The 26294-nt window shown below is 48.2% G+C and overlaps 2 protein-coding genes and 1 long non-coding RNA gene across 5 annotated transcripts in view; 1 reads left to right on the top strand and 2 right to left on the bottom strand.

The window, feature by feature from the left end:
* LOC118213884 (uncharacterized protein CXorf38 homolog) overlaps nucleotides 1-1368 on the bottom strand; it is a 5764-nt gene extending 4396 nt beyond the window's left edge. Inside the window, exon 1 of one of the 2 annotated variants that reach the window (XM_035393101.1) lies at nucleotides 772-1368. In XM_035393101.1, the coding sequence (XP_035248992.1) occupies nucleotides 772-981 (210 nt within the window). In that variant the 5' untranslated portion in view covers nucleotides 982-1368. The remainder of the gene's footprint in view (nucleotides 1-771) is intronic. The other variant, XM_035393102.1, reaches the window with a different exon arrangement.
* LOC118213886 overlaps nucleotides 1-26294 on the top strand; it is a 27572-nt gene extending 1278 nt beyond the window's left edge. Inside the window, exons 2-5 of the long non-coding RNA XR_004762535.1 lie at nucleotides 1876-1966; nucleotides 3992-4134; nucleotides 20906-21028; nucleotides 25763-26294. This is a non-coding gene — a long non-coding RNA (uncharacterized LOC118213886). The remainder of the gene's footprint in view (nucleotides 1-1875; nucleotides 1967-3991; nucleotides 4135-20905; nucleotides 21029-25762) is intronic.
* On the bottom strand, nucleotides 2185-24678 carry med14 (mediator complex subunit 14). 2 transcript variants are annotated; one of them, XM_035393096.1, is made up of 31 exons: nucleotides 24268-24678; nucleotides 22669-22695; nucleotides 22451-22556; nucleotides 21861-22034; nucleotides 21194-21323; nucleotides 20881-21009; nucleotides 20398-20505; nucleotides 17933-18065; nucleotides 17653-17803; nucleotides 17139-17250; nucleotides 16816-16941; nucleotides 16528-16606; nucleotides 15488-15647; nucleotides 14785-14979; nucleotides 12179-12313; nucleotides 11980-12056; nucleotides 11631-11791; nucleotides 10543-10689; nucleotides 9980-10071; nucleotides 9214-9366; nucleotides 8581-8850; nucleotides 8273-8416; nucleotides 8056-8167; nucleotides 7509-7634; nucleotides 6207-6389; nucleotides 5730-5968; nucleotides 5021-5200; nucleotides 4431-4538; nucleotides 4156-4281; nucleotides 3256-3445; nucleotides 2185-3022 (listed from the first exon to the last, which is right to left on the bottom strand). In XM_035393096.1, exons 1-31 carry the CDS (start codon nucleotides 24438-24440, stop codon nucleotides 2949-2951), a joined length of 4320 nt encoding a protein of 1439 aa, XP_035248987.1. In that variant the 5' UTR covers nucleotides 24441-24678; the 3' UTR covers nucleotides 2185-2948. The 2 variants fall into 2 exon arrangements, with proteins under 2 accessions (XP_035248987.1, XP_035248988.1); XM_035393097.1 differs by lacking the exon at nucleotides 7509-7634.

Here is a 26294-nt window from a genome sequence, read left to right as displayed (position 1 = left end):
GAACTTGTTAGTAATTATAACATTGGATAAATATAGCTAGTTAGAAGGGAAGCGTCACTGAACAGAACATGCCCCTGCATGTCCTTTGCACCTTGCGAATTACATGACACATCTATAGATGTGTTAAACCGTGTTAGGCCACTTTCACCGACTACCTTTAATCCATAAAGTAAAGCTCGAATAACTTGAGTAAGGTAGCTGAAACTTTTCTGTTTCATGGTCAGACATAATCGTTGCCTCAGTTTCAATGTGAAAGTCTCTTGGCTATCTTTTAAGCACAGAAGAACATTCAGTGCGGTAGCTAGTTACTCCTTGGCCAGGCCAACTGTATCTAGACTACACTCACCCATTGGTCTTTGGGAGTGACGAGCTTGTGTCACTTATGAGAGGTATGTTTACAATTATGAATAAACAGTATAAAATTAACGCGTTCGTATGTACAACCGCTGGAGATATTACATCTTTCTACAAGCTGTTGAGTTATTTGTAGTTTTATACCACAAATCCAGTTGAAGCCCTAAACAGTTACACATTACATTACATTTATTTGGCAGGCGCCACAGCGACGTACAAAAGTGCATTTCATGGTCATGGACAACTACAATACACAGGTTCAGTAAGATACAATACTTATTTTGTACAGCTATTTCTAGCCAAGAACACAGTTTAGTTCACGCAGTGAACACTATTCTGACCTAACCTCTGCAAAGCCAACTAGGCAGAAGAACAAACCAGCCAACTGAAAACGTATTCGTAGCATACTTGGCTTACCTGGTTACCTTTTGGTCGGCAGTTACGATTGCATTGTTGCCCCGTTTTCAAGACAGGGTTAGTGTTGAGAAGCATGCCGTGGAAGCATTTTATTTCATTGTTTACATAACCATGCAGTCCGTCTTTAACTTTTAAAAGGCAGTAGCCTGCCTTCAGCCAGTTTTTGTACCCGTCATCATTAAGACGAGCGCAGAGCTCCTCATGGACCATTTCTTGGATTTCCAATTTTGGCTGCAAGCAAGTATATAATACGATTTTTAAATCGATATAAGACTAGTGATGTCGCAAATTGTTAATTGGTTTTTGACAGTTTTCGACTTGAAGTAAATCAGCCGGATGGAAAATCTAATCGGCAACTTGAGTTTCTTCTTTCGAAAGTAGCTAGCCTACTGCTATAATTTTTTACTAATCGCTGTAGCAGTAACTCTATTATCTTGCCCGAGTAATCGATAAGACAAACCTCTTTGTATGCAAGATTTCTTGAACGTATGTATATACATTTATTGGTTGTAGTCTAAATTGCAGCAAATTTCCGCGTCTGACGTCTCGTCGAATGTATTCGAGTGCGTAATGATCCGCTGAATTCTGCGCACTGATGTGCATGTGTGATGGATCGTCTGTACTGAGTACAGCACAGTGAAAAGAGCCAATGAGACAACTATACAATCAGTGAATATTCCCAGCACGATGCCTTGGAACTACCGGTTTTCTTTATTCGCCTGTAATGCATTAAGAAGGCTATTTGAAATCGTTAATTTAACATTCAAATTCTAGTTTTTTTTAAATTTATTAAATTTGACAATTTAAACCACAGTTCCCAAATAGTTACACTACATTGCAACTTTGTAAGATGTGTTGAACATTAGATAATGTGAAAAAAGACTGCAGTGTGAAAGACACATTTGGGATTCTTTCGCCTTACACCTAAGGCAGGGTTACACAGGGAGGGCCGATCTGTTTCAGGATTTCACTCCAACATTTGCCCAAAACTATTTAATTAGCCCCAATAATTTATTTTGCCAGGTATTTCTTTGTAAAAACATGAGCTACAGCTGCAGACTTTACATGTATCCATGGTGACAATGTTTTTGTGGTCTGAAATAGGTATGAACCAGTGCTGGTGGTCCACTGGGTTGGAACAAAAAGCAGGACACGTCGGCCCTCCAGGACTGGAGTTGTGCAGCCCTGACCTAAGGTATCAGAAAATACTGGTGCATTTACTGTGTCCAATAACTGCAGAATCTGAGCAAAATCAAGACATTGAAAGAAAAAACTAGCAGGAATTCAATCTTTATGACAACACAAATCATGATTTTTTTCAAAGCAAAAACAGGACCTGCAGTACAGAAAATAAAGTATATTTCCATATTAATTGGTATAGTAAAAAAAAAAAAAACATTTTCCAACTGCAGAGAACTGTAGTTTCATTTTATTACCTCCTTTCAACTTGTTATTGAGCAATAACATATTTAATGTCCATGCATAAATAAGAAAAGTCAACAAACAAACATTTCTCTATCCATTTATTAAATAGTATTCATCCAAGACGGACAGGTAGTCTCAGATTCTTCCTTTTATACTCAAAAGCATTCGTAATAAAGAATGGCTTGTAAAGTTTCCATGGTTTTACTGAACACAAACTTGACAGGCTTAACTAAAAAGCATTTAACTCAACATAAAGAATGGAAAAAAAGACATTTACATAGAGTACTAAAAGAACACCTCTCCAATACTTCAATAATACTTGTATCTTGCAGTACAAAAGGAATTTGGATAGCTTGAAAAAAGTAATTTTAAGGTTTCATTTTTTTTGAAACTTTGAAATATAAAATAATGTACAGCTGTAGGTAAACAAATCTATCATTATTAATCTGTTATTCAAGAAGCGCATCTCTGAAAAAAATAATTTTCTTGTTTAGCTCTTCAAAATAATTTATGACTGGCTTTGCTCAAGCAGTGCTTGCTGCATCTGAGTCTTTATTTATATATAAACAAGCATAGTGTTCAGTTACTGATCATAATCCACTCCCTTTTTTAACACAAAGCACACCAGACTTGAAAAAGACTGTAGTTTCAGCAGAGAAGAGGTCTGTTTGGAGACATCAGGGGAGCAGTACCCCGCAGTGTTCGCTGTTCACCAGGAAATAATGTCTTGTTTGTATCCAAGTGATGTTGTGCTATGGGCGTCCACCAGGGGACAGTGTGAGGCTTGCCATGAGTTCATGAACCGAAGCAAATATTGTGCATTCACCTGGAGGTGGAGAGTGGGAGAAATACCATTAAAGTTATTTAAAAATTATTTAAGACATGATCTTTTAAATTAAGTGCCCATAAATATACAGCAAGGAGAAATGTTAAAATATATTTTAGTCTAGGAAGCCCTTAATTGGTACCCTCCTGGCTTAAAAAAAAACATGGGCTGGCTTGCTCAGTAATGAATTCCAGTATGTCCATGATGTCCCCCCTCGTTAAAACGCGGCTCACCTTGGCGTGCCGGGTGCATGTCGTTGAAGCGTTTGAGGATGCTGCTGACCAGGAGGGCGGCCGCGCCCGAGGAGCTCGGCTGGCGCGGGATGTCGGCCTGCTGCGTCAGCCCGGTCGCCATGTCGTAGACGATGGGCACGATGATGCTGATTGGCTCCTGAGGCCCTGGCAGCCGCTGCGTCAGCTGGAGCTGGCGTAGGATTAGGCCAGACGATGTGCACAGAGATTAGACTGCGGTCACGGTACACTGCAGAAAATCACTCGTCCTCTAACAGGGCATGGGATTGGCAATGCAAGATGCGTGCACTCATGGTGAAGTGACAGACTAGCGCTAAAGCACTATGGTTTAGACTGATCGTGTAGTAGGTTCAGAAATCGATATGTTTTTTTAAAGTCATGTATGCAAGCGGTGGGACTGGTTTATAATCATCCTTACAACTTACAACAGAAGATTTTAAGTCAACACACTGCAGAAAACCAGTGTTGTCGCTCTCTGTATGGGATATAATTTTCAACCTGATAATACTCCTGGCCACACCCAATCTGATGTATTTTGCCTCAGGTGTCAGTGGAAAAATACCTGCTTTTACATAACTGATTTAGGTGTGGCCAGCAGTGCAACCTAGTTGAAAATTCTGACCCATAGGGAGCGCTGCAGCAGCAGTTCTCTGCCCTGTGTTGACCTACTTTTTTGAATAATAACTGGATCTCGTGTTCTTATGTCGTGTTGTTCCAGGTAGCAGTGGGCTTCTGGTAGAAAAGAGGCCCAGAGCCCTCAGGCCTGTGTGTGTTCCAGCAGAGCCATTAGCCTTAAAGCGGCGCGCCCTCCCCTGGCCTCAGAGCAGCTCGTGAGCCCCTCTGCTCCTCCCACCCCAGCAGGTAAGGACCTCATCTGCTTACGAAAAACAGCATCTTGGATTTGAGCACTACGGCGATGGTCCCCGGGGGGGCGATGGGAGGTGCGCTGGGGGGGATGGTCAGGCAGAACTGCACGCTCCACTTCAGCTGGGCTGCCTGGTCCGGGAACTGAGCGGGGGGGAGACGCAGGGTTAGAGACGGAGAACAGGACCGGGACCCCCCACACACACACACACTCACACGCACGCACGCACACACACACACACATACACACGCACACGCGCGCACACACACTGCACAGCACAGCCAGCACTCACCAGCTCCAGCTTCATGATGCGCACACAGTCCCTGAGGATGTTGGTAGGCGCCCCCAGCAGCTTGGTGAAGGCATTGAGGGTGTTGTACTTAAAGGGAGGACCAGCAACCTGGTGACAGGACAAGCTTTTACATTACACAGATTGCACTCTTATGGGTTCATACCATTATATGGCCAATCTACTCAGCTGGATTACAAGATGCCCTCTTGTCAGACACTTCGATTAAAAAATAAAATTTTCATTTTTGTTGGGGGGAAAAAAAGTGTAAACAGATCTTCCACTAGGTGGCAGTGCAGTAAAACGGTTACGGAACTGTGCTGGGTTCTGAATGTTGTGGGTTATGATTCCCAGATGGGCTGCTGCTGTTCTACTCTTGAGCAAGATAAGCTGAAAGACCTCAGTCACATACCCATCCTGTATGAATGGACTCAATATTTCAACTCGGGGCTAAAATTCTCTTAAACTCTTTATTTTATAAATGGGTTGCAAAATAATAATAATAATTTTAAAAAGTAAGCTGTATAATTCGTTCAGTATAAAATCGTGCCAAATGCCTAAATTTAAACGGATGCCCCGGCTTGCCATCTTACCCTGGTTTCAAAGAACTTCTCCAGCACCTGCAGCTCCTCCTGGGACCAGGGCCCGGCGTTCTCAGGGGTCACCTTCAGCTGCAGGGTCTGGTAGGTTTTGGGGTTCAGCGCTACCCGGCACTTGAGCACCTCGGTCTTGAACATGATCACGCCGGGCTCGTTAGAGTTGACGATGGAGAGCTGTGAGGGTCAGAGAAGAGGGGCCGAGAGCAATGAGGACATTAGCATAACATCAGTATGCACAGCAGGCTTGGGGGGGGGGAGGGCGGGCACGGGCAATGTGGACGCCTCCAATTAATTACGGTTCATTACAGCAAATGACTGCAGAGGCGGTGCTGAGGCTCAGAGGGGTGGTGGAGGGGGCTGCCAGTTACCCATCAAACACTTGCAGACATTTTTAACTGTCTGAATGCATGAGAGCACAGTAAGCCAAACAGGATAACGCGCACAGTAAAATGTCAAGTGTGAAATCGGTCCTTGCAGAGTTCATATTAGTCCACCACGGCCAGAGAGTGCACTCACGTAAACTCAGAAGTGAATTACCACTGAACGTTTTACAGTGCAGAGGCAGAGCAGGACTACGGCGGGGCATCTCAACAGAGAGGCGATCAGATGGAGACGAGAGGCAGATAACAGACCGCAGTGGGGGTGGGGGAGGGGGGGGCGGATTGGGTGGGGCGGATGGACGGACGGACGGACGGACGCTCACGTTGGGCTCCTGCTGAATGATCCTCTGCAGGTGGCGCCTCATGATGACGGAGCCCAGAAAGCGCTCCAGGGGGGAGCACAGGTAGCTGCCCGCCAGCCCGGGCACCAGGCAGGGCGTGGGCGAGGGCAGCAGCAGAACGTGCAAGGCACTGTGGGTAAGGATGGTGGGGATGGAGGCCGCCCAGGAGCGCTGAGGTAGCTTGCGAGGTGGGGGCATGTTGGTCGGCATCGCCTGAGAGCCTGTGGGGCAGAAGAGCACTGGCTTAAAGCCTTTAAGGTGTGAGATGACAAACACGTGATTAGAAAGTTCTTAACTGAACGTTCTAATGCTGATGTAACAATCACTGCTGGTAACCGAAAGCAATGGAGTTCTAGAACACCGACTTACAGTATAATTCTGGAGGACAAAAAAAAAAAAAACATTCCAAAAACGTACTCTTCAAAGGGTTTGGAGTGAGCTGTAATGGCGGACACTTACTGGTCCCAGCACGGGGAGAATGCGAGGCGTCCGGGATGGGGGAGTGGAGGGAGGGGTTGCCTGGCGACATTCCGTGGATGCGGGCGCCGGGCGAGGGCCCGGACACCTGGGGCGACCCGGGCCAGGTGCCCGTGCGCTGGCTGGGAGACACCATGGCGTACGGAGAGCTGGGCTCCAGTGCTCCTGGAACACAACGTCATCACCGTCAGCAAACTCGCCACCTTCCAGGGACCCAACAACAGCACAGCCTGCATTGCCCATCCAACACCCCTGGCCTCTTCTCCACATCAGAGAACTCCTCGTGAAAGTAAAAGGGCATTGATCAGCCCAGATCAGCTGGATTATACCGCCTGACAGTAACAGGGGGAGGAAGGAAGCTCTGGCCAGTGGTGTAATCGCCCCAGGTTGTGCTCTGAGCTATAGCCAGTGGTGTAATCACTCCCAGAGTGCGCTTTGAGGGAAGGCAGAGACACCGCTAAAGAAAACCAGCACCAGCTCTGCCCTGGTCCCGTCTCCAGACAGGCACAAAACACTGGAATACTGTTCCAGAATTTAATAGGAGGGGGACCCAGGCTGACCGTTTATAATACCCGACTTTCTAAATCAGAGACACACCTTGCACTAAACGCATTCCATGTACAAAAGGGAGCAACACCTGCAACACTGGTTCTCCGCTCAGGAGGGAAAAAAAAAAAATCGTTCATAAACTGCACGTAGCGTGAAAAACAGTTAAATGAATTTAATTTGCGGGCTAATCCCCCCCCCCCCCCCCCCCCCAAGAAAATGAGTGGTCATGGTAATTGTTTCATTGTACCGGTTCACAGTCTGTGTGTCATGCTCGAGGTCATTTGGCGCCATTTTGAAAGCATGCCACGCTCATTAAAACAAGCGCTGTTATGCCCAGAGCTCGCCACACAGTTACTGCGGCAACTGTGAATCCTCGCTTAATGTGACAGGTGGAGGCCTGGAGGAGCCGAGAGAAAACAAATAGGTGCGCACTCGAAGGTAGGAACTAATTACCCAAGTCCACTCCGCTTCGACATCCAGCCTGCCTTTCCCGAAGCGCGACGCACATTAATCAAACTTTCCCGGTCCGGGTTTTATCTACCCCGTTAAGAGCGAGCGGGACAGCGGGCAAGCAGGCAAGCCTCTGGGTCAGAACGAGCCCATTCCGAAAGCGATCCCCACGCCTTTGGGGGGGGTGGCGGAGTGCCCCATTTGCCCAAAGTGCCCCTGTTCACCTGTCTTAGCTTGCTGCTCTTGCCACCGCCCACCCTACGCGCGATCACATCGTGCACTTACCATGCGGACTGGCAAAGCTGGAAGTCTGCCCCATAGAAATCCCCAGAGAGGAGGGAGACGGGGCGGGGCCGAAGGGCGAGGGGGCCCGCAGAGCACCGCTAGGGGAGTTGGCTGCGTGGATGTTCCCTGCACACAATCAACCAATCATTTGGGGCTCCGTCAGAGACACACGCCGGCCCAGCAAGGTCACGTCGCATGCAGGCCGAAGCCGGCCAGTGGACACCAGGGGCCTCTAAGCCCCCAGCGAAATGGCGGGGGGGGGGGGGCGAGGCTGAATACATGCTTCCACCTTCTATTCCGGTGCAACCACAACGCATTTGATGGGTGTGAATGGGCACAGAGACAATATGAGCGTGAGCACGCGCGCGCGATCGCACACACAAACACACAGTGAAGGTAACCACGCATATGAACTACAAGCTGGGTCGATGACTCAACGACTCAACGCCCCTTCCAGGTCCACATCAGGGCAGTCCCTGAGCCTTAGGCGCTCAGGCTCAAGCATAAAGACACCAATGCCGCAGTCCCAGGCATGTAAAGCTCTTACCAGGAGACTGCGTGGGCATCATGGACGGGGAGGGGGCCACGTTGGAGTGGTAGGGGTTGGGCGGGGACGTGAGGGGAGGGTAGACTCCACCGCCCGGCTGCTGCTTCACAAACTTAGAGAGAGAGAGAGAGACAGGGAGAGAGAGAGCAATTGAGCCAAGCCTTGCGGTGGCACAGACCGGTGAGGTTGTTGTCGCACGCGGTGAAGCCACACCCACCTGCTGCGGAGCCTGCCCTGGCTGGAGCTGGAACATGAAGGAGTCCATCACGTCGCCGCCCACCGGCGATGGCGGGTTGTCATCCTCGTTGACGGAGCGCCTTCGTGCGTCCTGGTTGCTGTCCACGAACATGTTCAGGAATGTCTGTCAAGGACACGTCACACCGTAAAACGACTGGCCTCCGATGTGCCACAGCCCTTCGCTCAGGAAGGCCTAGCTCCATTACCTGGGAAGAGGAAACTGACAGTAAGGGCCGTTTGGTCATCGTGGGGCCGCACGCTTGGGTTTGCGTCCCCGCGTTGCTCTACCTTGAGTCCGGGCGCGGGGTAGAAGCCCTCCACGATCTTGGTGTTGTCGAAGAGGCTGTAGGCCCCGTCGCGGATGGCCACCACGCTCCGGCTGCTGCAGTAGATGTCGATGCAGTACATGTTGCGGAAGGCCAGGCGGATGTGCGTGGGGGACTGGGGCAGGATGGAGAAGCACTGGTAGGCAGTGTTGGTCCTCTGGGTCAGGCCCAGCATGGGCACCGTAGGCAGCTTGTTGATGGCGTTGAGGGGACCCTGCGTGTCGGACAGTACCTGCCAAGAGGAGAGGAGTTCCAGAAAGTCTGATCGTTCGGAGGACTTCAATCAAACAGTCGCTCCCAACCCAAAAATGGATCAGGACAACTGTTGTTCCCGTGCTTGAGGACTGCCATATCTGTAAGCAACTGAACCGGACTGCCCGAGACTATGAAACTTTACTTTCACGACACTCCGCAGGTCACCTCCAGTGAGTCTGAGTTTGGCAAAAGAAATGACTGTAAAATACAGCAACGGTTTATAAATCTACAAGGAAACAATATTTTAGACACAAGTGTGTGACCAAAGCGTGAGCTGGCATTGGACTGGAGCCCAAAGGCTGGATGCTGCCACTGGGAACAAAGGCCTAGCCAAAGGTACCTGCAGCAGCTGCACCACATGGGGCATCTTATTGAACATCTCCTGCAGCTGATGGAGGATGATGTTGTGGCAGTTGCTGCAGCCCGAGTTGGGTCCAACCGTGCCCAGCGAGATGTGGAACCTGTGCGTGACGGAGTTCCACTGGATCGTCACCTGAAGGAGAAAGACGACAGAAAGCAGGAATCGAGGGGGGAAGCTAGAGAGCGATGCCCAGACACTCTGTGACCAGGTTCGTCAATATGGGCCAAACTTACAAAAACCTTTTCCCCAAAACACTCAAAAGACATTATGAAAACCAGTGCGGTGGAGCATAGCCAGATATCTGCATGGCTGCACTGGGATTTGTTGGGGGTAGAAAGTAGTGGAGAGGAGTCACGAGAGGGAGGACAGAGCGCTCTTTGTGGGAGTCCCTCACTCGCGGCAGGCCACACACTGGGCTCTGTTCTGGCTTTCGGGAATTCTGCAACAGCGGCAGCACTGGGCAGAAAACATTTTTGACCTTTCAGCCAAGGTGTCACGTAGACTATTGGCGAGGGTTTCAGAGATGCGAGTTCCTGACCTTTCCTTTTGACGCCTTTATGGATGACGAAGCAGACACGAGCACAAGTGGCCTTCCTACCCCACTCACTTAGCTGGTAATGCGGAACAGTAGCGGTGTAGCACAGTAGCGAAGGCAATATAACCAATATAGAGATGTACAGCTACAGGAAAAATGATTACTGTAATTCAGCACGATGAATCCTTTCCTGCCTCCACCACAACTCACCGAGCTTCCTTTGGTGCTGCCGTAGCATAGGACCAGCTTGCGGTAATTGTACAGCCGGATCTCGGAGAAGAGGCTGAGGTAGGACGGCAGGTCTGTGGAAAGGAGACAGAGGTGGCGACAGGCTTTCAGAAACTGTGAGTGAAGGCGCTTGACAGCTCAGGGGTCTGGCTTCTTGACCGGCGGCTCTTCTAAGGACAAAGCTTCAAAGGCAAAAATGTCCGCTCGTGCAGCAAAGGTCCCTGTCTAATGAAGGAAACCATCTCAGGGTAGCAGTGTAGTGTTGGGTTTTGCAACCTGAAGGGTTGCAGGTTCAATTCCCAGCTGCTGTGGTACCCTTGAACGAGGTACTTAACCCGACTGGCTTCAGTAAAGTTAATGGATTGTAAATTAAAATGTAATCTGTGTTTGGTTTCTCTGAATTAAAGAGTCTGCTAAATGCCAAAACTGCTCAGTGGCCCTTTGGCCATGAATACAGGTACTGGAGCACAAAGCAGAGTGACTATGGGAGCTTAGTCTGAATTTTCTCTGGTATGCTCGCGTGTGGACAGAGGTGTTTGGCATACCCAGCAGGGAGTGGGAGAACTCCAGCACACACTCGTACAGCCGGCTGATGCTGCTCCAGTCGTTGAGGAACATCTCCACCACCTTTCGTCCCCCTACAGGCTCCGACAGGGGGTTCTCGTAGGTCAGATACACGTAGCGCGTGGAGGCTGCGGACGCAAACGCACACGTCAAATCCCAGCTCTCTCCTTTCCGCCATGTTGCCTGGAGCCCCTCAGCTCCAGTGCAAGCCATCAGTAATACTCTCACATCCAGTACAATCAGGAGACAGGACAAACGGCCTGGAAAATTGACTTCATCTCAAGAAAAAGCCTCCAACTGCTCACCGCATTTTCACTAGGAGAGCAGTGAGGTAGAACAATTTTGGTTTTCTTTCCCACAAAATGGGATTCATGTTGAATGGCTGGAAACAGTGTTCCAAGTACACTGGGTTCACTCGTCTGTTTAAGGTACCGTTGTGGTGCATGGACAGACCCCACGGTCCTGGACTGAATCCTGACCCGTGCCAGTGCCGACTGCATAGTATGCACAATTCGCTGTGGCACTGCCTGAAGTTAGGAAGGGATTCAAGCAGTAGGGGGATCTGTATCTCATTGCTCTCTAGCGACCCCTGCTGCTTGATCAGGTGACTGCAAGTCTGCCTGTTAAGATGCACATGAACCGCCATCCTCCTTAATTCAAGATCAAGTTAATATATGCATATTTTAACATTATGAAGTACATTTCTGGACAGTGTTAAGCAGCCTTTGTAGGCTCTGGTGTGTTTTGGGCCATGCGGGTGTGTTCTGTTAGGCTCTCTGGTGTGTTTTGGGCCATGCGGGTGTGTTCTGTTAGGCTCTCTTGTGTGTTTTGGGCCATGCAGGGTGTGTTCTGTTAGGCTCTCTGGTGTGTTTTGGGCCATGCAGGGTGTGTTCTGTTAGACTCTCTGGTGTGTTTTGGGCCATGCAGGGTGTGTTCTGTTAGGCTCTCTGGTGTGTTTTGGGCCATGCAGGGTGTGTTCTGTTAGGCTCTCTGGTGTGTTTTGGGCCATGCGGGTGTGTTCTGTCAGGCTCTCTGGTGCGTTTTGGACCACACAGGGGCATGTTCTGACCTTGCTCCTTGCTGGAGGTGCTGGCGAGGGGGCAGTTGGAGAAGACCAGCTCCGCCACCCAGGTGCGGTTGTTGCGGCCCTGGAGCCGGAAGGTGCAGTCCAGCAGGGAGCGCTCTAGAGCCCTCTGGGTCTCCTCACTCACACCCTTACTGGGCGGGATCCTGGGAGCAGAGGGAGAGAGAGAGAGAGAGGGAGGGAGAGCGAGGGATAGAGAGCGAGGGATAGAGAGCGAGGGAGAAAGAGATCAGCACTGGCATATAAAGAGACACACATTTGCACACACACATGTGTGTGTGTGCGCGCAAGTGAGTGAGCGTGTGCGTACGTGTGTTTGTGTTCTGCGTATTACCTGAGGATGCGGATGGCGTGGCTGCACCCATCCCCCTCCACCTGCACTCCCTGATGAGGGATCTCCATGTTGGTCAGCTGGAAGCAGAGGACAAGCGGATGAGGAAACCTTCACAGGTCTCCAGTGGAGAAACGCGCACACGTACAGCGGTATCAGAAAGGCGCGTGTGCACAGGGCTCATGCAGAACAGCGGGCTCACCTCACAGCGCAGCCCAATGAAGGGCATGTTGGTGTCACACATGGCCACCAGGTGAGCCAGGACCTTGTTGAAGGCACACATTTCCCCAGAGCGCTTGGGCTTCTTGGGTTCCACTGCAGCCTGGTCTCCAGACAGCTGTCAGCCCAGAGGGAGGGAGAGAGCAAGAGAGGCAGGAAGGGTGTGGGAAGGAGAGAGGGGGAGGGAGGGAGCGAGCGAGGGAGAGGGGGGGAAGAGGCAGGAAAGGAGAGAGGGAGGGAAAGAGTGGGAGGAGGGAGGGAGAGAGGGAGAGAGGGAGTGGGAGGGAGGGAGAGAGAGAGAAGGAGGTAGAGAGACGGGGAGAATGAGGGGGAGGGAGTGAGAGAGAGAGTGAACTCATGGCAGCTAAATTTAGACTGTACAACTCCAACTTGAAAACTTCTCGCGTCTTGTTTCAACAGTTTGTATGCCCTTGAATGTTGCAGCAGTGATGTATATACCAGATGTCTATACCAGGTGTGCCTATAGTTTAGAGCCAACCCATAATGTCAGTAATGGCCTGCTTGCTAAAATATTAACTCCCAGGTGAAAAAGCAAGTAGTTTTTCTCTAAATCCTATTTTTGTACAGTTTCAGCTTACACAGCCAATTATGTTGTGAAAATGGCCTCAGACAATTCTTAAACCTGTGTGATAAGATAGTTATATTGGGTTGGCTGCCTAATTTGAACATATACATTTTTTATATACTTACTTCAATAAAAAATAAAAAAACTTCAGTGAGATTAACAGGGCAGTAATCTCTTTTTTCACCATTCACTTAATTTTGATGAGCCCCAAGCCTTCCTTTGGGCACCACTGGTGTATAAACTAATAACATAATGCTAATCAGTTCACAGTCAGGGAATCCCCAGACTCTCGTTTGCTTCGTTGCAAACGGCAGTTAGCAGCCAACCCCCCCCCCCCCCCCCCCCCCCAGGACTGTCATACGGTGTCTCAATACTGATATCATCCTAAGCAGGGCCTGCCAGCTACAAGGTGAACAGAAGCTGCCAATGATGACACATACATGCACAGCACCCGAACATGCTCACTCTCACACATGCGCACACAAGTTACAGGCACTCTCCATGACACTCCAAGCTCACTATGACACTAATCAGCAAACAGCAGGCATTCTATCATCCCTACAGCCCAGTAAATCCGGGACATTCTCACGTTCGTGTCATCAGCAGTGAAACAAATGTACTCGCTTGTAATGCCAGCACTGGTTATAGATTTTAATGTTCTCGTGTAGATTTAAACAGATTTCTCTCTGTCCAGCAGGGGGATGACGGCATAGCAGGATGTTTACTAATAATAATGATGATGATAGTAATCTTGCATATCTGAGGGGAGGTGGGGGGAACCCCAGAAGCGTGGTTAAGAGGAAGTGAGACTGTCGGGCCTGTCGGCCGTCGCACGCTGACTGCTTACCCCTCTTCATAGGGCCCGAGGAAGGGCAGAACGTGTGCCAGCAGCGGTGCGGTAACTGCACACAGAACTGCCCTCAGCCAGGGCAACTACACAGGCCCTTACATACAATCCATTCACACAGCTGCATATTTTACTGTAGGGCAGTTCACAGATCTGCCTCTCATCAGACCCTCCAAGGAAAACAGACTGTGTTCACTGTGCTGACCAGGAGTCAGCAAACAGTGCTCAGTTGCAAAACATCCGATTGGATCAGCATTATGTGAACTTTAGGTTCTCCATAATGCAATGTAATCATTGTTTTGTATTGTTGGGAAACTGATGTCACGGGGAACAAGTTGGTGCCTTTGGTGGTGGGGTGCTGACTAAAGATCTTGCTATCTATGAGTCAGTGTCCGGCCAGATACAAAGGTTAACCAGTGTGATATGCTTAGAGAGATAGTGTGAGTAGGATCATTGATTTATAGTGTTTTGCCATGATTGTGTCTTCATTTGATGACTTGGCATTTTGCTTTGATCTTTGTATATATAAGGGGAAAGGCGCAATGGCAATACAACCTCCTGTTCATATGCGGAGAGCCATCTCACTACACACACTTTGTATATTATCGTCATTGCACATACTGTAAAATAAACTGCATTCACTTTAACCTGGCATTCCTTTTTTGACTGTTACTGCTGCACACCTAGCAGTTTCAGGGTCCTAACATAAGCGTAGAACTCAGTATATCAGCACCCTGTAGTCACTCGCATATTACACTAGTGCCGTAGCAGGATAAACTACTGTATCTATGCAGGCTATACCTGCCAGAGGCGCGTACGTGTCTACTGCCTACAACGGATAGCGTTGACTACTGGCGGATCACTGGCAGTCTCCTATGTACAACTGTTAGCAGAGAGGAAAGGATAAGACATTATTTTTGGGAGTCGGATAACTGAGATGACGTTAAATGAATCCCGTTCCAGTAGCAGCGCGTAAGACTACACGCGTTCCACTCAGATACTTCCGCTGTTCGCTGTATCCGAGGGGTTTCTTACGTCACTGAGGCTATTTGGGTCGGCTACGTGGCTCAAGGGTACACCGGCAGCGCCCCGGCTGGGAATCGAACCTGCAACCTTCGTGTTACGAGCCCATCGCGTTGTTATCCTGGAGCCCCACCTTCCTCTTGGCTCCCGGTCGTGCGGCCCGGCTGGCAGCGGCGTCCTGCAGCAGCTCCTCCAGGTTGGGCTTGAACTCCTGCAGCAGCTGGGCACAGGGTGGGCCCTCCTCGCCCTCCAGCTGCATCACCGACAGGAAGTAGTACTTGTACTGCAGCTCCGTGGGGCATCCGGGCACCTCAAACATCTCCACCACCTGCAGGGAGCCATGACAGGGTGGGAGGGGCTAAGGCGGCCAGCACTGACTGACACGTTTCAGCAAGGCAACAACGGGAAAGCTCTCTCTTAATAAGCTACTCCCCCTGGGGACAGCTGAATGTTAAAAACAGTGCTTTTTGTAGACCGGGAGCGCACACGGGACTGCACACTTGCTTCAGTCTGAAACTAAAACCTGATTCGGCTGATCGCTTACATCACTGTGGCCTCCGTCTCCAAGGGCCTGTATCACGAAGCATGATTACTGCGCTGAGTAAAACCCGGAACCCTCCCAAATCCGGAACATGGACTGAAGTGAAAAGAGCCGTTCCGGGTTTTCACTCGGTGCAGTCATCCAGCTAACTCAGTAATCCTGCTTCGTGATAGAGGCCACAGGTCTGAGCACTTGTGCAGTCGTACACTGGCCCCGACTCATGCGTTTCACAGCCCTCTACAGGCAGATGTGGTGCTTGCTCAGGCGTGAGGGGAGACCAGTGGGCGGGGCTTACTATGTAGTACTGAGGGAGGCGTGTCAGCTTGATGAAGAGGCGGTGCTTGGACAGGCTGCCGACGGGGTGGGAGGCGGAGTTAGAGAGGTGCAGGGTGTCGCTGCATATGGTCGGGAGGTGTTTGACTGACTGCCTGCACCTCTGCTCCCCCAGCCAAAACCTTCACAACAAGAAGGGTAATAAGCAATATTATACTCATACAGCACCTCTGCTGCCCCAGCCAAAACCTTCACAGACACACAGACCTGGTTTCAAATATATATTTGAAATAACCCTTAACCCTACATCTGCAAAGATAAATACATTTAAAAAACAATTTTCAAACAAAAACCATTTAATTTCCAAAATTCTTAAAAATTCTTCAATATTTAGATTATACATTTACATGAAATGTGTTTACATGAAAATTCTCACGTAACTGCAAGTACGTTTCCAAATTTACCGATTAATAAAGCTTAATTTGAGATTCAGATTCAACTCTGGTCCAACAGATGCATCCTCACAGCGATTAATCATTATTAACATGACCACCACACTTCATACTGTGTATATGTACACACGTAGTAGTAACAGAACATGTGTAGTACACACTACATAGGAATCCACACACACACACACACACACACACACATGTGCACGGTGTGCTGTGTGCAATGAGAGATGGTAGGCAGACAAGGCCCCTGTGAACAGCTGCCACAGTGCCAGCAGCTGGTTCTTCTTTACAATGCATAACACCTTTCTCAACATCACAGCCCAGTTAGCCCTGAGGACATTCCCACCCCTCCCACTGCTGGGGCCCCCCGGTCAGCCGCTCACACAGACGCGAGGGACACCTTTATTAAAAGTAAAACCTGTGAGGTCGCTTGTGCCCACCCTCGGAGGTGTTTTCCCTGTATTACGCAGAAAAAAGGAGCTGCAAGCCAAATAAAAAGGACAGGAACCGATAATAAAGGCTTAAAACAGGTCTTCACGGGCCTCGGGGGAGCTGAGTTTCAGGCATCCGAGTGGCCTACTAGAAGCCATGAGCCCGGGGGTCTTACTTGAGCTGCTGCAGCCAGGAGATGATGCGTTTCATGTCGTCGTTGATCGATTTCTCAATGTCATCCAGCATGGACTGGTCTAGAGAGAAGCACACACATGTACCTGAGCCGATCCGTTTCCATCTCATCCTCCGCTTAAATTAAATAAGGGGAAAAAAAGGCTGTTTAAAATATCTTTCCTTTCTTCCTTTCCAAACTGTCCTGTTCAGCCTTTGATTTGAATAAAGAGGTTTACGAACAGATTTCACCTCATGAATGTCCTCGGCAGGCGCCTGGCCTGCTGCTTACCGATTCCATACAGCATGGGCTGGAACGTTCCGGAATGCAAGTCGACAAATATGTGGAGACACTCGGAGCGCCCGCAGGGCTCCAGGATGGGAATGACCAGGGTGGGAAGAGCAGTCTCGATGAAGGCTGAAAGAGAAGACCACCCATTATTATTATTATTATTATTATTATCTTCTCAGCATACTGCTGAGACTCTATCCAGCACATCTTCATTTCAGACTGGAGTGTCAACATATTAGCATATGGAAACGGTGTTGGGTGCCACTTGGACCGCTCTTATGGTAGAATGACACGGGGCTGCATGGGGGGGGGGCGACACTCACAGCTATCGGCGGGGTTGTAGCCCTTGAGTATGGCTTTGAGCTCCTGCAGCTTCTGGTGGGAGCGAGCGTGGACGCTGTCGATCAGCAGCTTCTCCACGGACAGATGGTCGATCTGCGGGAAGGGGAGGCGAGGGGAACAGACAGTGGCGTCTCTGTCAGAGAGGAAGGCCCCGCTTCCTGTTTCTCATGGGCCAAACATAATCGGAATGCGAGGCGGCATTTCTTGCTTCCCCGCAGCTGAAGGTCACCATGCCAACGCGCATATTCCAGATCCGTAAACAAGCCGGACGAGCGGCCACTCTGCGCACGGTGTTACTGCACACGGTGCTGCTGCACACGGCCGGGTCATGGGAACAGCCCGTCCTCAAACTAACGAACACATCAGGAAGCAGACGGGGCTGAAAAGGTCCCGCATCATCAGATACAGATGCTGAAAACTGCCAGATTACAGACAATATGCATGCTGTGGAGGTGTTTTCCAGTACAGTGACAAGTTTTTTGTTTTTTTTGTTACCTTCATGGCTCTCTCCGTTAGTTTGGAGTCACAGGCTGGCAGTGGAGGCTCATGGGATATCTGCAGTGGTTTAGAGCCGTCGGATTCGTCGATCTTGATGTTGACCTTGTGGACGGAGGCGGAGCCCGTCTTGCGGCCCAGGATCTGTTGGCTGGAGACGTTACAGTGCGTTTTAAACGGAGACGGGACCACGGGTGGCCATCATCAGGTCAACGAGTCTGCCTAAACTCAAACGGGCTTTTCCGGGCACCTCGTCTTTAGGTGAGGAGCGGACACTTACTTCCAGACGGTGAGCGTGAGGCACTTGGCGGGCAGGTAGCGCTCGACCTGGACCAGGTCCCCCCAGCGCTCGCGGACCAGCATCAGGGTCTGAGAGTGCAGCACCTCCAGCTGCAGCGACAGGCAGAACGAGTCTGGAGCGCCCGGGGTCAAGGGTCGTCAAACCGCTGGAGGACCGCGCCGTGTTCCGAACGCGCGCGCAGGAAAAAAAAAAAAACCAACCGCCTCCGCTACGTAAAGCACCGCGCGGCCCCGACGCCCAATCAGCACATAAAACACGGCGGCTCTGTGCCGCCATTGGTTACACCACAGAGGGCTGCGAAAGCTAAGAACAGAGATGAGACAAAATGCACACCTTGTGTCTTGAATCCATATAAGGATCAAAATGGCGACACCGCATTGATTACATGCAGGGAAGACCTGGCTGGCTGCGCACGTTGCGTTTCGGTGTGTGTGTTTTTGGAATTAAGGAGGCCGCTGGGGGAGCAGTAGCATTACAGGAGTGCATTTGAAGCGCGGGGGAACATAACAGTGACTGTTATCCAGGGTAGATTCAGAGCACAGGGCTCATTCATATCTACAAGCATGGAAAAGCCTGCAACTGTGTGGCCAACCTTCACATTCCTGATTCACTTGTTTGTCAGTCTGAACAGAAGGCTCCCCTCTCCCTGGACTAAAAATAAACCAATGCAAACCACAAAAAAAAACCCGCTAAGAAAAGATTCAGTACAACACTGCTAAACACTGCTACATTTATGAGATACAGCTTGCTTACTCCAATATTTACAGTATTTCAGTATTTTAATAATACAAGCCTTTGAATGTGCTAAAGCATGGATACAGCCTGAATAGGGCTTAAAGCTGAATGATGAGCCAATATGCAGATGCGTGGGCCCTGATGGTCTCCTCTAAGCCAACACAAAGTCACTGAGGAGATATCAGACAGCGTATAATGACCCATTAGACAAAAATAACGAAGAGCAGTATCCGATAAATACAGAGGAGACCAGACTGAAGGTGAGATGCCACCAGCATGAACACAGGCTTCCAGACTGAGGCCTAACTGGTGCCCGTCACTCTTGCCCGGCATTTCACAGAGCCTTCAGGGGAAGAGGACGCGACGGGTCCTCAGCATTCAGGAAACACACAGTTAAACTGCATTTCAGAGAACCAAGACGAGCCAGTCAACAGATCCCCGACGTTCTCCTGCAGATGCCCTCACCCAGATCAGACTCAAACAAGAATGGAATTCATTGTCCAGGGCAGGGGTGGATAAATCTAGGTCCTGGAGTGTGACTGAGGTTCCTGCTTTTTTTCTCCATTGAAAAGCTATAACTATATAATTGGACTAATTATTAGTTTTACAGGATGAGTACAAACTCCAGAAAGGGGGCTCAGATGGGTGTGAGCGTCTGCTCTGAAATGAGTCATCACTCTTAGCAGCATCCTCTGTTATCCGAGGGAACCCTTCCCAGAGAAAGAGGCCGCGGGAGATGCAGAGGAGCCACGCGCTAATCACACTCTCTTTCACGCCCTCTCCCGTCTTTCCTCTCTCATGAGAGACCGCTCACCACTCAGCTTTCAGATGTGAGTGAATGAGGCGGGGCTCAGGAAAGCTCCGACAGCTACATTAAAATGAATTCCCGGATAAACTGGTTGGTAAAAAAAACGGTTGCTTTTAATCATGTTGGCTACAATTTCTTTGCTGCTTTAAGCCATTTTTTTGCAGTCCTGTGCTTCCAGTGTCACACACAATTTGAGACAATGGCCAAACAGCAAGGGTACTGTGAGGGTGCAAAGCTTCCGAGCCGAGACTGCATTCTGCTCCACTGTCAGAAGCTCCTGTTTATTTGAATGGCACATTCCAAACGCGACCCCAGCTGAGCACAAGGGCTGCAGAGCTGTTACAATGGGGCGCTGACCACTCTGCTGCTTAGCAACCGAAAGCACACATTCTACGGGAGGCCACTCCAGACGGCCAGCAGCCCTCGGAGACAGACGCACTCGACTCCCCCCACCCTACCCCCACCCCCCACCCCCGATGAATACGGTCGCAGCACTCCCGTGGGCCCAGAAAAACAACACACCTTCTGTCTTCACCCCACTTGTGTTCCCCAGTGCAAAATGTACACCTGAGAGGACATGAAGGGCTGGCCAAGGCACACACTGTAGCACAGCCAATATCTATTCTATCTGCATGGCCAGAGACACGTCACTGCACACTCAGCTTTCACACTGTGCACTATGCGCACCACCTACCCATCATGCACAGCAGGACAAAGAGGTGGGCAGGGACACGGAGAGCTCGCACACTGTACGCTAAATATAAACCACTGTACCTACACCATCACACAGAGCAAACCAAGCCTGCTGAAAGAGTAACGCTGGCCACCAGGAGGCGGTGTGCTGTGTTTGGACAGGGGCAGGGAGAACCAGGCAGCACTGGTCGTGGGATTTAAAGGATACGCAGGCAGTTGTACATGTCCTGAAGGGGCTTCTCGTCGGCGAACAGGCGGGACTGCACCAGCTCGTGGATGAAGTTCACCTGCATGCTGTGCACTAGGGCCCTTCCGTCTGTGTGGGGACAGGAGACGGGGGCAGAGGGGTCACAAACGGGGTGAATGCACTGTTCTCTCACACCGATGGGATCAGTCAAACTGATGGGGGCATTGCCATGAGGCAGATGTGTTCATGTATGAGGGAAAAAAAGAAAACCGCTCCCTGCCACGGCAAGTTAAAAAGGCTTGGGCATGTGATTGACTTAAAGGTACTTACAAAAATAATGTAAACTGAAGCAATACACCTGTATGGGTTTTTAAAAATAAAAATATAGCATTCAATTAAGGCTGTAAACTTATATGAAAGGATCTGTACAGAATATATTTTTTTAGTGCATTTAATATTGAAGAGCACTTTGTATCAGGCCCATTCCCACATTTTTGGCCTCACCTCCCGTTTCCTTGTCCTCCACCAGGATCTCCAGTTTCAGAAGCCTCCACGGGATGTCCGGGTCGTCCCCCATCACCGTAAGCGTGGCCTCGAACTCGCCCTCCACCCGGAACTTCACCCGCCCGTTGGCTAAGACAAGGTGACACACGTGAGTCACTCTGTGTTGGTGTACAACCTTATGTGCATCTCCTCCCATGAATTAGCATTCTGTGGCAGAAACTGTGCCAGGCTCCACTCAGGCCTGTGGAGAATTTTTGGGGAATTCCAGTCCACAACCGTATTGATGGTCACCATGGGAACGGGCAGAGCTTACCCACGGTGAGGTTGGCCAGTTGCGGGGGCAGGTCTGTGGTGACGAGACGGTGACGCAGGATCTGACTGAGCTGGTTCAGGGTGGCCTGCTTCTCTGCTTTGGTGATGGGGTCAGGAGGGATGATCTTGTCCTGCAGGCACATGTCCCCTCAGTGTTAACAGGCTGCCCCACGACAAACAGCTTGTTAGTCACAACAGATTCAGTGCCTGTGGAGATGACTGTCAACTACTGGACACGCGTTTTCAGCACAGAAAGGCTGGCTGCTCCATGTTGCATGTTAAAGACCAACATGTCCAGTACCACTAAGGTGCTCGCAACCATGTGAACTTATCAAGGTTGGACAAATATCAACTTGTTGTTCAATCAGAATTTTAAAATGTGTGGTCCACATTCCTGCTACAAACACTGCATCAGCAAGCATTTATGACGATTGATAGGATGATCCATCCTGCTACAAACACTGCATCAGCAAGCATTTATGACGATTGATGGCATGGTCCATTTGCTACTTCCCATGAGGAGTTTGTGTGAACGGTTTTAGCAACCGTTCCGTCAAGATGTTGGCATTAAATTTTGGTCTAAAGGCAGCCGAAAATCTGTTTGGCGTAAACATTCCCAGAAATCTCAGTGTCAGACCTGCAGCACCATCCCAGGGCACACAGCTTACTCTAATACAGGTGGGGAGACGCGGGTACGAGCCCGTGGTCAGCACGTCGATGGCAAAGGGGATGGCAAAGCTGGGCAGACGGGCATGGACCAGGGCATCCCGCGCCAGCGAAGCCAGCCTGTCTGCGGTGTCTACAAACAGGAAGGCCTGCTGGTCCAGGAAGCTGGAGATCATCTGCAGATAGAAAAAACCAACTTCAGTTTCAGAAAGACTACAGTACCCATGAAACCACACGGGCCAATCTTCTTGAAACACTCAACAGGACTGTAGAACCTCTTTTACAGTGGTCTCAGTGTTTTTCAGTTTCACAGTTCATGGGTATTTGCCTGTGTAAAATCTAACTTTTGATATTCATGAATTCTTGACCACGTTTCATTTTAATTCCAAACAAAAAACATTCAAAACATTGAAGCCTATTTGCAGAAAATGGCAACCGGTTAAAATAATAAAAATACGGTGTTATACATTGAATAACGCAAACTAAATAAGTTTATACAGACAGAAGGTTGCTGGTGGGTTTTGTAGGATCTGCTGTGTGTGTGTGCACAGTACTGAGAGAGTACTCCCAAGTGTACAGTGAGGTCACATACCGCACACTTCTCCACCTTCCCAGCATTCCCTGCCCACTTCACTAACGCCAACAGCCTCACAAAGAGTTGCCGGGTCCGACTAGCAAACTGCACAATGTCGACTTTCCTGTCAAAAGGCAAGCATTTGAGATTCAAAGGTGGCTCCACAGTCACATACTTTCAGTAAATTTGCTCAGTTCTTATGACTCGCTTCTCGTTGTGTCGAGGCAAACACTTACCTTTCCATGTCTGGCTTCCTGGGTAGCCTGTAACACAAAAGATACATTTAGTTAATGATACAAAATCAAAGCATTATCGAAACCTCATCTAATTACCAACTGCATTAAGACACATGGACTAAGAGTACTGGAGTTCAACCCAGCCAGGCCCATGTGCATTAACTTCCTTTAAAGCAAATGACAGAGGAAAAAGCTCCACACTTCAAAGCCAACCATGTCTGGACAAGGCTATACAGAATAAAGAGGTTATTTTTGTAGCTGTGGAAGAGAATCCTCAATAATAACTAGCCCAGAATATAGCACGAATCCCTGCTAATGTTCCAAAATCTAGTGGAAAACTTTCCCAGAGGAGCGGAGGCTACTATAGCAGCAAGAGGGGGACCAACTCCATATTAATGGTTTTGGAATGACATGTTCAACAAGCACATGTGGGTGTGATGTTCTGGTGTCTACATACTTCTGGCCATGTAGTGTATATGAACCATACACAGCAAGAGAAAGCAAACAGGGTTGCAGATGCACGCGCACACACACATAGCAGGGTGTGTAACTCGGCACATGGAGGGACCTTAAACTGAAGCTGACAATGAAAGGTCTGTGTGTGTGCGCGCAGTTTTAAATGCGTTCCATGAGAACCTCCAGCTGTGATGCATGTCAGTCACACAGTATGTGGGAGGAGTTTAACTGCTGCAAGCTGGCCTCTGAAAACGCATTACTGCAGTGGGAGGGGTCAGGAAACCTTTACGCAGCAACAGGGAGCTAATGCTTTCACATGCAGTGCAGGGGACTGGCTTCATTTGCTTTCACTGCAAATCCAATCTAAGAGGCTCGGCGATGTTTGTTGCTGTAGCATCAAAGAAAACAAGGCTCATACATACTTGGCGAAAGGTTTTAATAAAAAATGTACATACAGTTGGCTCCGCGGATACAGATATAAATCAGAGCACGATACGCATCCTTCACTAAATGGATGCGAAACTTTGTTTATTACAGCCGATGTCTCTAAATACAAGCTTGAACGTACCTGTAAATGAAGTAAATTCCTAAAATAATCCAATTATTCTCTTACAGTTGGTAAATAAGCTAGGCGTGTGTAACCTTATATTGAAAAGTCCACACAAACCTGTTGAGAAAAGTTCCACAACCACCTGCTTTAACCAAATATTACCTTGATATACATGAGTAAATTCAGCTCTACTTCGGTAAGTTGTGCGGTTTTCACTCAACGCGACTGCGACTGTTTTTTAAAACAACATTTAACTGCCAAACTGTACTTAAATACACAAACAAGTTCCCATCGGTGGAACCACTGACTATAAACCATGGTCGAACAACCGAACGATCAGGAGAAGAGGATGGGTCAGCTAATTTCCCTGGCAATCAACAGCAGACGAATTCCATGTCAGGGAAAAGTGTTGACAGTAACCAGGGGCTCCAGAAAATGCGACAAACGGGGAAATCGCTCCACCATCGCATCGGCCACTTTTGACAGCTAAGTAGCTAAATAGCAAGCTAACAAGTAAAGCGCATAACGTTAACTAGCTATAACTAACAAAGTCGCTAGATAACTAACTTAACTGGCCACCTGTCAGTACTCACAGTTCAGCCAACAGGGTGATTTCATGATAGGTTCTTTGCAGGAGGAATTCGATCAGCAGGCTAAGTCGGACGCCATGCGTTGCCGGGGCACCTGGAGGAGGGGGCTGAGGCGCTGAAGTTGGACCCCCGGCCGGGACCAGTTGGCCATCTGGACCAATTTGCACCGGAGCCATTTTAAAAACAGTTTATAGCAACGGAGAACGAAAAAGAAAGTTAGTGAATCTGGAGGTCTCTGATCACTTCGGACAGGAGCTCCCCGCTTTTACACTACGTCCTGTTCGTCTTGGCAGGACGTTGGCGTCTTCGCCCCAGTGAAAAGACAGGATACATCCTTTGATTATTGCCATAAACCCACTACCTCACAGCTTTACCTCCGCCATCTTCATCGCTTCTTTACCGGAAGTGATTAGATGTTGCATGGCCTGTGAACCCGGATGCGGAACATGAAGACTTCAGAAGAATAACCAATCAAAGCATTTGTGGTTAAAAATACATTTCACAGAAAAAAGACATTCATGAAAGCAAAATAGATTAATATTTTCCCATATTAATCAATACCTCATATATATGCAAAAATATAGAGAAAATCCTTAAACACAAAAAAAGTATGTAAACATGGAGGGCTAAACTTTGATTTAATGTTGGCCTCATGTTTTCCTTTTTGTTGTATTGTAGATGTTTTCTTTGACGTCCTAATATATGCTCTTGTTCTAATATGTACAATGAATATGCCTCGACGTTATTATGATTGTACTTTAATTTGTATAATCCTTGTTTCTTAAGATCATTTATTGAAATAAAGCATGCCTGTTTCAGTTGATTTGTAATTATAAGACTTCATTTTTATATTTTAAAATAGGCAGCGTAATTCAGTCAGTTAAAGTGTAGGGGAAATCATGAAAGTTATCAGATCATAACAAGTGTGCTCCAAAAGAAGGTTTTGGGGCATTGTTGATACATTGGACATTGTCCTGCCACTGTTGTGTCCTGAATCACACAATGGATTATATAACAGAATGGAATGTGTAACTTTGGTATGAAATATTTTACCAATCCATCTTGTTACTAATGATAGTGGTCGCTTTACTAGCTAGTTTGTATTCTTTCACGTATATGTAAAATATATGTGAACATTTATATATAGGCTTTGTTTACATATGTATTTCCTTTAATGAATTGTTCTTCATATGACATGTATGTGTGTGCCATGGGAGGGCTGGGATGGAGGATTTAATGGGGGAATTACTTATTTGTGTGTTTTGTGTGATATAATGCTTGCTCTAAATTGAAATTAAATTCCAAAAATAAAAAATGTACCAGCTACCTATCAAGCTCATATTGGTAAGTTCATATTGGTTATCATAAAGTTTTATAGTGTACCTAGACTGAATAAAGTTCACAAGCTTGCTAACTAGCCAGCATTGATCCTAAGAAATTTTGTAGGTTAGATGGTGCAAAACCATGCTTTAAACTAAAAGGCGCATTTTTATTTCAGAAGCTGCCTGCTGCTCTGGTATTGTCTCCTTCAATTTACTGAAACAGCTGCTGGCCTGATACTATATACTAACTTTGAGCAACAGAATATAAACTGTTTGAAATATAAACATGAATGCCATCTCATGCAGAAAACACATTGAAAAAGATGTTTTTGTGCACATGATTTTGTTTTTATGACTTGCCTGTACCTTAGTGCAGATTCATATATTTTTGAGCATTAGTTTCTTAAAATTTGACATGTAGCCAATGATGATTCATTCATTAAAGTTTACATGCTCATGCATATGATCCAGTAATGATTTAATTGGATTGTATCAATAAGTCATTTTTCATCTTTTTAAGTCAATGATGTGTTACATCAGAAAAGCCATATGTACAGTCCATTATACCTCCAAAATGTCATCTCATCTCAAATGAAAGAACACCAAGTACATTCCAGAAAGTATTGTATTGGAGTGCCTAAACTGGACTCTCTCATGGTTTTGTAATAAGAGAAAATATGACATACAGCAGATTGTGTTGGATTGATG

Source organism: Anguilla anguilla, chromosome 15 (genome assembly GCF_013347855.1).
Source record: "Anguilla anguilla isolate fAngAng1 chromosome 15, fAngAng1.pri, whole genome shotgun sequence".
NCBI classification, from domain to species: domain Eukaryota; kingdom Metazoa; phylum Chordata; class Actinopteri; order Anguilliformes; family Anguillidae; genus Anguilla; species Anguilla anguilla.
Note: the sequence above shows the minus strand (reverse complement) of the source record. Positions and strands in the feature narration are given on the sequence as shown.